The 14,054-nt window shown below is 38.4% G+C and overlaps 1 protein-coding gene across 4 annotated transcripts in view; it reads right to left on the bottom strand.

Moving 5' to 3' along the window:
* WDR7 (WD repeat domain 7) overlaps positions 1-14,054 on the bottom strand; it is a 273,742-nt gene that overhangs the window by 229,482 nt on the left and 30,206 nt on the right. For all 4 annotated transcript variants that reach the window (XM_084886917.1, XM_084886916.1, XM_084886915.1 and 1 more), the window contains 2 exons: positions 13,743-13,963; positions 477-672 (listed from right to left, as the gene is read on the bottom strand). In XM_084886917.1, the coding sequence (XP_084743043.1) occupies positions 477-672; positions 13,743-13,963 (417 nt within the window). The remainder of the gene's footprint in view (positions 1-476; positions 673-13,742; positions 13,964-14,054) is intronic.

Raw genomic sequence — 14,054 nt, 5'->3', positions numbered from 1 at the left:
TGCTTAACTAACTCCCCAGACACCCTAACATCACTAGTTAAAGCCTGAACAGCAAGGAGGGGGGAAATAATGTATATTTCCTATTATGGTTTATATCCAAAATAAATCCTGCTTCTTCATATTTATCTCAATTAAAGACTGCCATGTTGACTAGTAGTTTACCAAAAATCCTCCTGAAGGTCAGAATTGTGAATTCAGTATTATATATGGTTTACACTAAAATGGGTTAATAATACTAAACTGGTTATAAGAATAACATATCCAGAAGGGAGAGGGAGATATATAGAAACATCAATGATGAGAGAGAATCACTGATCGGCTGCCTCCTGCACACCCCCTACTGGAATTGAGCCCACAACCTGAGCATGTGCCCTGACTAGAATTGAACCCAGGACCTGTCAGTTCGCAGGCTGACAGTCTATCCACTGAATCAAACCGGCTAGGGCTGGAGTCTATCTCTTAACACTTTTTCTTACCAGTATCCATCTGCCAGACGTACACAGAGCCATCTGAACATCCCACTACTAGGTAATCATCGGAAGGCCTCCACTTAATCACTTGGATAGGGAAAAGATGACGAGATGCCAACATAATGCATTTTTTCTCTCGCAGACTTAGGAGTCCTACTGAGTGGTCACTGGCTACAGAGCAGACGCAGTGCTGCACTCTTGCCTAAAAAGAAGAATAAACCTTAATTACATTTAAATTAAATCCAGAGTAAAACGAATCCTATCTTCCATAAGGTATACCACAATTAATTATGCCATCATGACTCCTGAAAAACCATCCATAATATTTGGTTGTGCTGAAAATACGGTCCTTTACATTATACATAAAACACCCACATCAGTCATCAAAACACAAACACACACACACACACACACGTAAGCCTTGATTAAGGGTGGGAAAGATGCATTGGAAAATCTGCTGTTCACATGTGAAGGTGGACTTACTAAAATGACTGCTCTATGTGAGCAGGCAGAAGCTGGGGGAGCATTGATCTGTTATTATGTGTTCCCTTTCCACAGTGTGAACTTCCCTTTGTTAGCGGCCAGGGCTGCTCTCCGTGGTGCTGCTTTCTGTTTGTGACTCTCATTTAGACCCGTGCTCTTCCCAGCTCCTCTGCTCAAAAATAATGCCCTCATGGTCCCTCGGCCACAATCATTTCTGAGGAGCCACGGAGAGCCTGTATTATCTGTGGATGTGCTTCACAGCTTCTGTCTATAATGTCAGGGGGTGCGCCACCTCATCCACACACAATAGCCAATTAAGCATTCTGCTGCGCGTTTTCTGCTCGTCTCCAGCTTTTGCCCTTCAATTCCTTTTTAGCACAAGAGGCAATATAAATAATAGAACAAAGATGGTAAAGATTTTTCACTAGCAACAGAGAACAAAATCCATGACCTGGAAAATTAAAAATGAGTCTTGATACTTTTTGAGATAATTTCTAACCAATTTAAAAACTTAATTCACGTTTTTAGTGACTCGGATTATGCTTTTAGCACATACTAAGAAGAAACCATATGAAAACAGCCATCTGAAACTCATGATTGTATATACTGAGGCTACTTATTCCAGATGAGGCGCACTGCACTATATATTAGTATACACTATCCCTTCAAGGTACCCAAAGGGGAAAGCTCGCACGTCTCAACCTGCTGGCCTTCACTTCAGTAAAATAGCCTGTTTTTAGCTAAAGAATAATAGCTTACTGGTTGGTGTATCTCAAGGAGTGAGAAATGCTGACATGTACCAAATTTCTTTAAAAAGGGAGGGTGTGGGTGGCCAAATGTACACGGGGAACGCAACTTACAACTGATTTTATCCACAGAACTTCCAAGAACCTTTAACAACCTTCAACACATCACTCATCTCCAAGTTTATGTGACTACGGTAACCTAGTTTTTGAGGAACACAGTTTGGGGGGAACTGCTCTAACTGGTTCCTTTTATGTTTTGGCTACTAAGAAACTCAGGTCTCAATCTTCTGTTGATAATAGTACAAAACCTTGGGCACACATTTCTGAATATGGAGACTCACTGGTCTCATCTACTTTCTGCTCTCATTTTTTTCTTCACCGTGATTAGCTTTATTTTTAATCCTACTGAATAATGTTTATCTTATTATTATTTTTTTAACCCTCACCCAAGGATATTTTTTCCATTGATATTTATAGAGAGAGGGAAACACAGAGAGAAATATCAATGTGAGAGAAACACACTGACTGGTTGCCTCCTGCCCATGCCCCAACCAGGGCCTAGGTCAGGTATAGGAGCTTGCAACCAAGGTGCATGCCCTTGACCAGAATCGAACCTGGGACGCTACTGTCTACAGGCTCATGCTCTATCCACTGAGACAAACAGGCTAGGACAATAATGTTTATTTTTTCAACCTAAAATCTATTTTTTAATGAAACAGAAGATTAATAAAACATAGATACTAAGATTGAACTACCTTTTTCTTAGATTCGGGTGTTTCATTCTTTTATTCTGTGTTAGCTTTTTTTGTACTTTTTGTTTTATGCATATTTTAAATACTATAACAAAAGCAATCCAAGTTAACTAATTTTAAAACTAAGTTCAGAAAAATCTATTAAAAACCTTTATTAAAACACTAGAGACCAATGCACAAAATTTGTGGAAGTGACTTGGTCCTCACAGCCCCGACTTCATCCAGAAGTTCGTCAGAAAGGTCATCCGGAAGATCATTTGGCTGTCCAGTCTAAATAGCATATTAAGTTTTTATTATTATAGATCATATAGAAGTTTCTCAAATAAGCATTTGTTATGCTTACTTATTTCATGTTTCTTGATAAGCATTCAATTGAGACATAAAATATGATTTCTTTTTTTAAAAAAACATATTGAGGAATGGGGGAATAGTTTTATGGCTCATAAAAATTAGCTTTATAATTAAGCAGTAAATAAAGTGGCAAACTACAAAAAAATTCATTTAAATATAGGCAATATTAAAATAAAACAGTAAAAAACAAACATATATAGCTTTATTTTTAGTTATTTCACACTACATAAAATATTTGTGAGTTTCACTAGACATATATTGGTAACTGAAGGTAATACAAAGGAGGCTTTACACTTCTACAGATTACCATTAGTGCTGACTTTGTATTTATCAAATATATCCAACTTACAAAAAGAGATGTTTGCTACATAACTGGTAAACTTCTATTTCCTATTTTGCAACATCAATCGGCCAAAAAGTGGTTACTTGTGTATTTCTTTCATTAGAGAGAAATATATCTAATGGATTTTTTTTTTAATTCCTACAGTCAGTAATATTATAACTACGTATGGTGTCAGATGGGTTCTAGACTTACCAGGGCAATCACTGCAAAAGTTATATAAATGTCTAATCACTATGTTGTACACCAGCAACTAATATAATAATGTGTGTCAATTATAATCGGAAAATTTAAAAAAATTTTAAATAATAGCCAAAACTGGTTTGGCTCAGTGGATAGAGCATCAGCCTGCGGACTGTCCCAGGTTCGATTCAAGTCAAGGGCATGTAACTTAGTTGCAAGCACATCCCCAGTAGGGGGTGTGCAGGAGGCAGCTGATCGATGTTTCTCTCTGATCAATGTTTCTAGCTCTCTATCCCTCTCCCTTCCTCTCTGTAAAAAATCAATAAAATATATATTTTTTTAATTTTAAATAATAATTCCTAAACACCGTACTTTTCATTTTTTTCACGTCTTTTAATCAAGCACAGATCTGCCACAGTATGCAAAACACCTGTCACAACTTTTGACTCTGCTACTTCGACTCACAAACTCTCCAAAATCATCTTTAGAATGAGCTTATTTTTAATTAAAGCACACTCCTAAACTAGCTTATTTGCAAGTCCACTGTCATTTCAATAATATTCACAAACATCTTGTCATTTTTTTCAAAGAGTAGAAAAAAACAAGGCATGAGTCAGGGTGACATTTATTTTACCTTAAAAATAAATAGATGAAGTTTACTAATATTCTTTACTGTATTTGGTGTTCCTCAAATTATGGTCTGTTAGTAGATCGCAACATTTGAGATCACAGAAAACTGACAACCACTTAACTACACATGCTCTTTCTCTCTTTGCCTAATACCTCTTACTGTAGTTTATAATTGCAGACATTAGGCAAACAGACAAAAAGGCCTCCCCTTCCTTTGAGAAACTTGACCTTCAGCATCAACCCCTCGTGAGAAATTCACTGTCAGAACTCTCACTCTCCCCATTTAATTGCAGGTGGACAATTTCAAAACTTCAAGAAAATGCAATCCATCCTCATAAAAAAAGATTTAAAAGCTCTAGTTCATGTTATCACTTTTATTAGTAAAAATAAAGAATATACAAAACAAATATTAAATAATACCACTGGATCTGCTTTAAGTAAAAAGATTATAGGATGTAATTTTCTGAAGGGAAAAAAGAACTACAATACCAAAAATTCTAACTTTTTGTTTCCTCATAATGGATTCTCTCTAATACATACATTTACATCAATATGTTTTAGCCGAAACTGGTTTGCTCAGTGGATAGAGCACCGGCCTACAGACTGAAAGGTCCCGGGTTCGATTCCGGAGAGGGGCATGTACCTGGGATGCAGGCACATCCCCAGTAGGAGATGTGCAGGAGGCAACTGATTGATGATTCTCTCTCATCGATGTTTCTAACTCTCTATCCCTCTCCTTTCCTTTCTGTAAATTATCAATAAAATATATTTTAAATATATATATGTTTTAAAGAATAGATCTGTTCATTCATATAGTACAAAAATGATGAAAATTGGCAAGTAACACACTCCACCCACACACAAAAAATTATCCAAAATAAAAATGACACATTGTTCCTATGAAGGAAAATAAGCAGCTGAAGAGTTAACTCTGGCTTTACTGTAATAAGCAACAGTCTGGAAATATCCAAAATAATCAAGACTAAAAACAAAACAAAAAAATCAATATTACTAAGTCCAAGAAAGCGTAGTTATTAGAGGTACTTAACTCACCAGAAAAGATGGTTCTTTGCTTTTTAAATATGGATTAAAATAAATCTAATTTTTCTTCTTTCAAGAAAATGCTAGTCCAACTCATGTGAAGAAAACTGGCCTACAGTGGAAATGGCCCAGTACAGTAAAACCTCATTAATTTTGATTCCACTAATTAATTCTGAGGAGGTTACCTTCGCAGGCTATGTGAAAACAAATTAATGGTATAAACAAAGCAAATGTCTAGCCTATTTAAATGGAAAATGGAAAAAGACCACTCTCAAGCACCACTTTGGTATTAATTTTCATTCAACAACGGACAGGGTAACGATAAATAATTCTCAGCTATCTGCTAAATGAAAGCCCTTAAAAGATTTGCTAAAACACAATTAACTTGGCTTATTCTTATCTGTCCTCAAAATTATTAAAGAAGCCCTTCTTAAAAAATATTTTATAACCCCTATCTCTCTTTGATGTAGACCTGGCTTCCCCACAAATGAGCTGAATTATAATTATTATTATTATTATTATTATTATTATTAAATTCTGAAGATCTTGGTTATTGAGCATTTTCTTCTCCGACAGTGACTTATTCTATAATTTCATTAATTTCACTCTATTTAATTTTTTTTTTCATTTCAACTGGAAAAGTCACCTAAAATATCAGGGCATTATAATGAGAATGTGTCTTAAGACATTTAAATTGTGTAATTAAAATAACACAACTACTAAAAAATGGGAACCTTATATCTTTAATTTATGCTCAGAACTTTTTTATCACATACCCATTCATTAAAAAACTTTGCAATGTATTCACATTATACATATATTTATAAATTACATACATACTGTGCCAATACATCATGTACACTGTAAACCATGAACAAAAATATGTATTTCAAAAGGATGACTCAAAGTTTAAATAAACAAATTTAAGATGAAATGAAAATTGTCATAAATGTCTTGCTAACAATTTTAACTTTATATTAGCACTGGAGGCCTGGCGCACAAAATTCATGCACTCGGGAGGTGGGGGAGGGTCCCTCAGTCCCTCTTGTAGTCCAGGAGCCCTCGGGGGATGTCTACCTGATGGCTTTAGTCAGACATCCTTAGCGCTGCTGTGGAGGTCGGAGACGCTCCCACCACTGCCGCTGCACTCACCAGCCATGAGCCTGGCTTCTGGCTGAGGGGCACTCCCCCATGGGAGTGCACTGACCACAAGGGGGCAGCTCCTGCATTGAACGTCTGCCCATGGTGGTCACTGCACATCATAGCGACCGGTCATGCCACTGTTCACTCTATTTGCATATTAGCCTTTTATTATATAGGATAGAAAGGTTTTATTGTTGTAGTAGATGCAAATATATATTTTATATAATTATGATTATTTTTTTAAAATATATTTTATTGATTTTTTACAGAGAGGAAGGGAGAGAGATAGAGAGCTAGAAAGTTCAATGAGAGAAACATCGACCAGCTGCCTCTTGCACACCCCCTACCGGGGATGTGCCCGCAACCAATGTACATGCCCCTGACCGGAATCAAACCTGGGACCCCTCAGTCCGCAGACCGACGCTCTACCACTGAGCCAAACCGGCTTCGGCTAATTATGATTATTTTTTTATAGCTTCCTGCCAGATTGATCAAATGATTATTGCTTCTGGAACAGAGTACAGAAGACAGGGGAGACAGTGGGCTGATGAGAGGTAATCAACCCAAGGACCTTGTGTGCATATATGCATGGCCCATGGACACAGACAGTGAGGTCCCTGGGAGGGTGTTGGGGGGTAGGAGAGGCATATGTAATACTTTCAACAATAAAGAATTATAAGTAAATAAATAATAAAATAAAATGATCATTGCTTGAACATCATAATGTGACTGCTGAAAAGATTTAATTTTTCATTGGCAATACCTTTCATATTTTCTCTGTCCATTTTGTGATGGCTAGGTTAAGAGCTATGGAATATAATTTGAAATTCCCTTCAGTAAATAAATACATTTTAACTGGAAGCGAACCTACTCAGCACAATGCTGTCACTCTTCTTGCAGTGGCACGTGCCCACCTGATGTATGAAACAAGTAAGGCACCCATGTCCTTCCATCTAGCAAATGTTCCGAAGCTAAATCTTCAATGTTAAAAAACTGAAATAAATAAAAGCTCTGGCACTAGCCGGTTTGGCTCAGTGGATAGAGCATCAGCCTGTGAACCAAAGGGTCCCGGGTTCAATACCAGTCAAGGGCACATATCTTGGTTGAGGCTCCTTCTCAGTCTGGGCCCTGATCCAAGCTTGTGCAAGAGGCAACCAATCGATGTGTTTTTCTCACACATCAATGTCTCTGTCTTTCCCTTTCTCTTTCACTCCCTAAAAATCAGTGGAAAAATATCCTGGGGTGAGGATTAACAACACACTCACAAAAAACAACAACCCATACCCCAACTATCTCACTAATATTCCACTTCACCAACCATTCCTATCAACTGGTGCATCAATACCACTTAACTATATTTACTGTTATGGTACAGCACAGACTAAGCTTCCTATCAAGTTGGCTTGGTATTTTATAGGTGAAAATCACCCAAATCCATGTTCCATACACTACTAACTCTGTCCTGGAAGCAATATGTACCCATCACATCATAAGCTAATTAAAAGCAAGGTTGACAGCTGAAACTGGTTTGGCTCAATGGATAGAGCATCGGTCTGCAGACTGAAGAGTCCCAGGTTTGATTCCAGTCAAGGGCATGTACATTGCCTGCGGGCACATTCCTGGTAGGGGGTGTGCAGGAGGCAGCTGGTCGATGATTCTCTCTCATCGATGTTTCTAGCTATTTACCCCTCTCCCTTCCTCTCTGTGAAAAATCAATAAAACATATTTAAAAATATAAAATAAAAGCAAGGTTGACAATAAGCAACAGAACATTTAACCAAGTAAAAACTCTATTTTCTGTTGAAAAAAGTAAGATCACTGGGGCAAGGATAGGGGGGAAGATACTGGGCCAAAGTAAGTTTATTCCAAGGTTAATTATTATTGTTCAAAGAATTCTGATTCTAAACCAAACAAAGTCTCATCGAATCTGCCAGTATATAATCACGGTACATTAGTGCCAAGCAGCAGAATGCGACAAGCTATCACAGAATCTGAGAGAGTCAGAATACACCACCTAGGTCATCCGGCCTGACCTTAGCATTTTACTAGACTTCATTTAAATTTTAAACCATTCCCAGAAACCTCTTATGTAACCTGTTCTTCAGCATCTGCCACGAGTTACAGAAATCAGAGACAGCGAGTTTATCCCATCTACTAGCTCCCTGGGGAGGTGACTTGCTTTCTAACAGTTCCCAATGTCAATTACATTTTTTTTTTTCTGGTTTTGCTAGTTTGTTTGCTAAACTAAATTATTCTTTTTCTTCCTATCGTTTCAGAAATAATCTCCTAGCTTCCCCAAATAACTATTCTCTTTGTCTGAATATTCTTTAAATATATGAACACTTAACTCATGTCTCTCCTTTATAAATATGTCCATCCTGAGACAAGCTATAAATGACCAGCTTCTTTCACTCATAAATCAATCCCACTGTTCTCTTAATCATTATTTCTTGTACTTCCCAGAACTCTTTCTCTGGAACATAAATGTGCATTTAAAATGCATCATTTATCACTTCTAAATATTCTACCTAAAGGGAAAATAAGAACCTATGAATATTAATTTCATTTCCATACTCTCATAAAACTAAATTTTTTCTTCAGAAATCCATAGCCCATCCTTCTATTTAAAAAAAGAGAGAGCTGTGTTTTTCTTTTAAAACAGCTATTTTAGAAAATAAGACCAAAAAAAAAAAAATGCTGACAAACCATCTAACTGGATATTTATGTTTTATATAAAAATTAAGGCTTCTGCCGGACCGGTTTGGCTCAGTGGATAGAGCGTCGGCTTGCGGACTGAAAGGTCCCGGGTTCGATTCCGGTCAAGGGCATGTACCTTGGTTGCGGGCACATCCGCAGTGGGGGGTGTGCAAGAGGCAGCTGGTCGATGTTTCTCTCTCATCGACGTTTCTAACTCTCTGTCCCTCTCAATTCCTCTCTGTGTAAAATCAATAAAATATATTTTTTTTAAAATAAATAAAATAAAAAATAAAAAATAAAAAAATAAAAATTAAGGCTTCTGGGGGCTATTTTAAACATCATGCATTCACTACATACAGAAGATAACTATGAAGAAAGGGTTAGGTCTGTTTGGTTAAAGGCCCTGTTCTCGCAGACGTGACCAACAGGCAGCTCTTTAGTGTAGGATCCACTCCTTACAGCAGAAAGTGGTCTACAACTCCTTCAGAGAGTTTTCACCAACGTCTAAGGAAGACCACTGATTATGACTTCAAATAAAAATCATTATAGAATAACTGCCATTTTTTGTTGTTTTTAATACATATTTCACTTTACTCTTGCCAAATCTTTGTTTTGAAAGAATAGCTCGCATATTTTACTTTTGAGCGGGGTTTCATATTTTTATCATCTTCACTGCTTTCTTTCAAATACTCTTCCTACATAGGATGAAACCATGTGCCCTAATGGTCTCACCTACAACTAGCCCGCAGCACAAACAAAACCATTACTCTGATTTCTTGGTCATCCTTTTCAAAGTAATTTACAAATATGTTAATTCCTATCAGTGTTTGTGATATCAGAGCCATCAGGTACTAGTCACAGCAACTTCTCACGTGCTTCAGACTACTCCCCATCTCAAACTAAGTACCTCTGCAAACAGAGGTTGTTCACGTATGTACGATTTCATACCCCTCCACAAAACTAAGACATTCAGATACTTTCAAAACACATTTAATACACCTGATAACACTAAAATAAATAAATAAATAAATAAATAAACAAACAAACAAACAAACAAACAAACTAATAAATTCAAGTAGATATCATCCTTCTTGGAAATCTTCCCAAACCCCCTAAGTTTACTAGGTAGGTACCCCATTTAGAATCTTCCTGAGGGCCTCGCACTCAGGGAGGTCACAGAATAGGTACTTCAAAGTGTTTATCATGCTGCATAACAATTGCTTGTTTTCTATTCTGACTCCCTCGTTAGATGAAATTCTATTGAACAGGCACTATGCCTTATCTATATATATAAAACCCTCATATGAGAATAGACTGAACAGTGAAACAACCAAACAACCAGTCGCTATGATGTGCACAAGGGGGTGCATTCAAAACATGGCAGGCATTGGCTGCAGCAGGATGGTGGAGCAGATGAGTGGGGACACCAGACCAAGGCAGGGCACCAGTCGCTGTCTTCGGGGAGACTTCTGGTGGTTACTGAAAATTCTTTGCTGCCATACCCTGCAGTCCCACTGGATGCTCGCACTCACTGCCAACGCCCAGCACCAGCCCTGATTGCTCGGTGCTGTCAGCAGGTGAGAGTAGCTGCTACTGGCCCTGATCGCCCCTCAGGAATTCTCCACCTCCCCTGCTTCTGAGGGGAGATCAGGATGGCAGCCACCTCTTGCACCTGCTCCTGGTGATGGCCCTGCTCACACCTGCTGCTGATGCCAGAGCTGCCACTTGCACCCACTGCCAGCACCGGCCCGGCTTGCACCCACTGCTAGCGCCGGGTGCCTGTCCTGATCACTTGGCACCATCAGTGGATGGGTATGAGTGTCAAGTGCTGGCCCCTATCACCCCTGAGGGTTTCTCCATCTCCCCCTGCTCCTAAGAGGTGATGGGGGGGGGGGGGGGGGAGGAGAGCAGCTGCCGCTCAAGCCTGCTGATGGAGCTGGTCCTGCTCACACCCGCTGTTGGCGTCGGCCCTAATTGCTACAGCATCAGCAGGTGTGAGTGGCAGTGGTGGGAGCGGGGCTGCAGGCAGGCAGGAGACTGGGCCCGTGGTGGGAGGGGCCAGGCAGGGGCGTGGAGGATGGGCTGAGACCTGCTCCTGGGCCCACCACAGCCTCAGGGCCCAGTTTCTTTCAAGGTGCACGAGTTCATGCACTGGGCCTATAGTCCTATATAATAAAACTTTAATATGCAAATCTAGTCACTATGATGTGCACTGACCACCAGGGGGCAGGTGTTCAATGCAGGACCTGCCCCCCGGTGGTCAGTGTGCTCCCACAGGAGAAGTGCCGCTCAGCCAGAAGCCAGGCTCAAGGCTGGCGAGCACAGCCGCGGTGGCAGTAAGGAGCAAGCACCAAAGACTGAGGTCCAGGCAGCGAGCACCAAAGACTGAGAGAAGGATGTCTGGCTGCTGGGTTAGGCCTGATTCCCCACAGGCAGACATCCCCCAAGGAGTCCCTGACTACAAGAGGGTGCAGGCCAGGCTGAGGGAAACCCCCACCCCAACCCAGTGCATGAATTTGGTGCACCAGGCCTCTAGTCCACTATAATATGTCTGGTCTTCAAAGGTGCATGGAATATGACAGGCACTCAGATATTTGCTAAATAAATTACTATAAAAATATATTATACCTAATCATAGCCACCTTAAAAGTCATTTGTTTTTTTTCTAATAATTTCTGCCATTTTCAGAGAAATTTTAACTCATTTTGAAATTGATTTATGATCAAGTTACTTAAAAAAAAAGTAGTCTTTGCTCTGTGTCCTACTATCTTTTTAGTCCCAAATAAAAAATCAAAATCAACCACTTCAGTAACAAAGTTCAGCACCTAATCACTCCTGACTTACTAAGAATAAATTTATACCAATGCAATCTTCTCCACTACAAGGCTGTAACTTAAAATCTGAAGAAACTTTTCCAAAATAGAGGAATTTCTAAAATGTTTGGCACGATATCAGCACATGTGGTCCTTCTCATTACTGCCTAAAGGAACCCTCACTGACACTCTCAGTGCATCACTGATATTTCAGTTTCTGACATAAGAAACAGGGTTTACTATATTTGAATACATAGATAGTATCCACAGCAGGAATATTTTTATATATTTTTATCTTCAATATAATAGTAATATGATAGTGGTAAAAATCTAGAAAACATAAAATTATAAATAAAATATAAATCAATATGAATGAACAATTTATATAGTATTGGTATATAAACACATCTATGCTTTCAAAATAAAAACGAGTACTATATACTTGCACATATGCTACACACACCTACTTACAAGACTAAATTAGCAAGACTAAACAATTATAGGCAGGATAATGCAGAATGAAGGGGGTAAAATGATGGTTGTATAATCCTATTCCTAAGTTCAAATGAAGGACAATTTGGCAATATCTATTAAAAAGCTTTTAAAAATTAGCCGAGACCGGTTTGGCTCAATGGATAGAGCGTCGGCTTGGGGACTGAAGGGTCCCGGGTTCGATTCCGGTCAAGGGCATGTACCTTGGTTGCGGGCATATCCCCAGTAGTGGGTGTGCAAGAGGCAGCTGATCGAGGACTCTCTCTCATCGATGTTTCTAACTCTCTATCTCTCTCCCTTCCTCTCTGTACAAAATCAATAAAATATATATTTTTAAAAAAATTAATATGCCCTTTTATACAGCAATACCACATTTAAGAATTTATCCTAAAAAAACATTCCACATATGCAAACATACTTAGCTATAATAATTTTCACCCCCACTGTTGATAAGAGAAAAAATGTTTAATAAAGCAACATTCTAAATTTTCTGATAAATTTCAATAAACTACAGAATAACATTTAAAATAGCATTAGAATATACTTAGTGACATAGAAAATATGTGTATCTTACATATATTAAACAATGTGTTATTTAATTTAAAACAAATAAAAATTAATTTCAAAAAGTACTGACTGCAAAAAAAAATCAGATGTCAAAATAGAACCAAGTGTTACAGGAAAATAAGAATGTTGCAGAACATTATGTCTACTGTTATATTGTAGAAAATTAATGGAAATGATAGGTCTATTTCTTGCATTTGCTTAATTTCTACTTTCAAAGTGTACCCTGCTTGGCTTCAGAGACTATGGTATAATGATAGACATTGTTTTTTAAATATAGTATTAAAGTTAAAAGAATAACAAAAGTCCAAATTCAAAAGTAAGATAAGAGCTAATTCAGGCCCTAACCAGTTTGGTTCAGTGGATAGTGCGTCAGCCTGCAGACTGAAGGGTCCCAGGTTCGATTCCAGTCAAGGGCATGTACCTTGGTTGGGGGCACTCCCCTAGTAGGGGATGTACAGGAGGCAGTTGATCAATGTTTCTCTCTCATTGATGTTTGTAACTCTCCAACCCTCTCCCTTCCTCTCTGTAAAAAATCAATATAATATATATATATTTTAAAAAGAGCTAATTCAGGCAAAAGCTTTAGGTACATTTTCAGACTGAAAAGTAGAGTACATTCTAAGAAAAACCTCATTTGTTAATTGCTCTTACCAGCTGTGAATGTTAGCCGCATTGCACACATATAGTCACACATACCATTCATATTATATTTCTGTCTGTAAGAGCTAAGGATGAAATACTTCAAATGAAGGCACAAACTCCAATATTTAGTTTGGATACTTGGCACTCCTGTTTCACAAGCCCATGCTGCCCTCTTCTGGATACTTTGGGAAATTATGTGACCTTAAAAGTTTAACAAGATGTAAATGAAAAATAATCACTTTTTAAAACTAAACTAATGGACCCCTCAGTCCGCAGGCTGATGCTCTATCCACCGAACAAAACCGGTTTCAGCTAGGCTCTACTCATATTGAGCCTGATAGCCACATGACTCGGCTCTATCACAGTAAAGTAATCATTTTTGACCAACTTACACTACAGTTTTCAGGTGGAACCAGGAGTTGAGTAATCTCGCCACCATGCACACAGAAGATATGTTTCATTTCTCCAGAAAATATGTCCCAAATTATGACCGAAAAATCCACACCTCCAGATACCAGATATCTCTGATCATAACGAGTGGAGACCTGATGAGGATATAGCAAACATGTGACTTTGTTCCGATGACCACGGAGTGTTCTGTGAGGTGGCCAACCTGTGAATGAGGGTTTGGATTTAAAATGGGAAAATAAAAGTCTTACAAAGTTTCAACAAATAAAAGCAAACATGAATTGTCAAAATGGCTA

Source organism: Pipistrellus hanaki (genome assembly GCF_964339955.1).
Source record: "Pipistrellus hanaki genome assembly, chromosome: 6".
In the NCBI taxonomy this organism is placed as follows: domain Eukaryota; kingdom Metazoa; phylum Chordata; class Mammalia; order Chiroptera; family Vespertilionidae; genus Pipistrellus; species Pipistrellus hanaki.
This window is presented reverse-complemented; position numbering and strand designations above follow the sequence as displayed.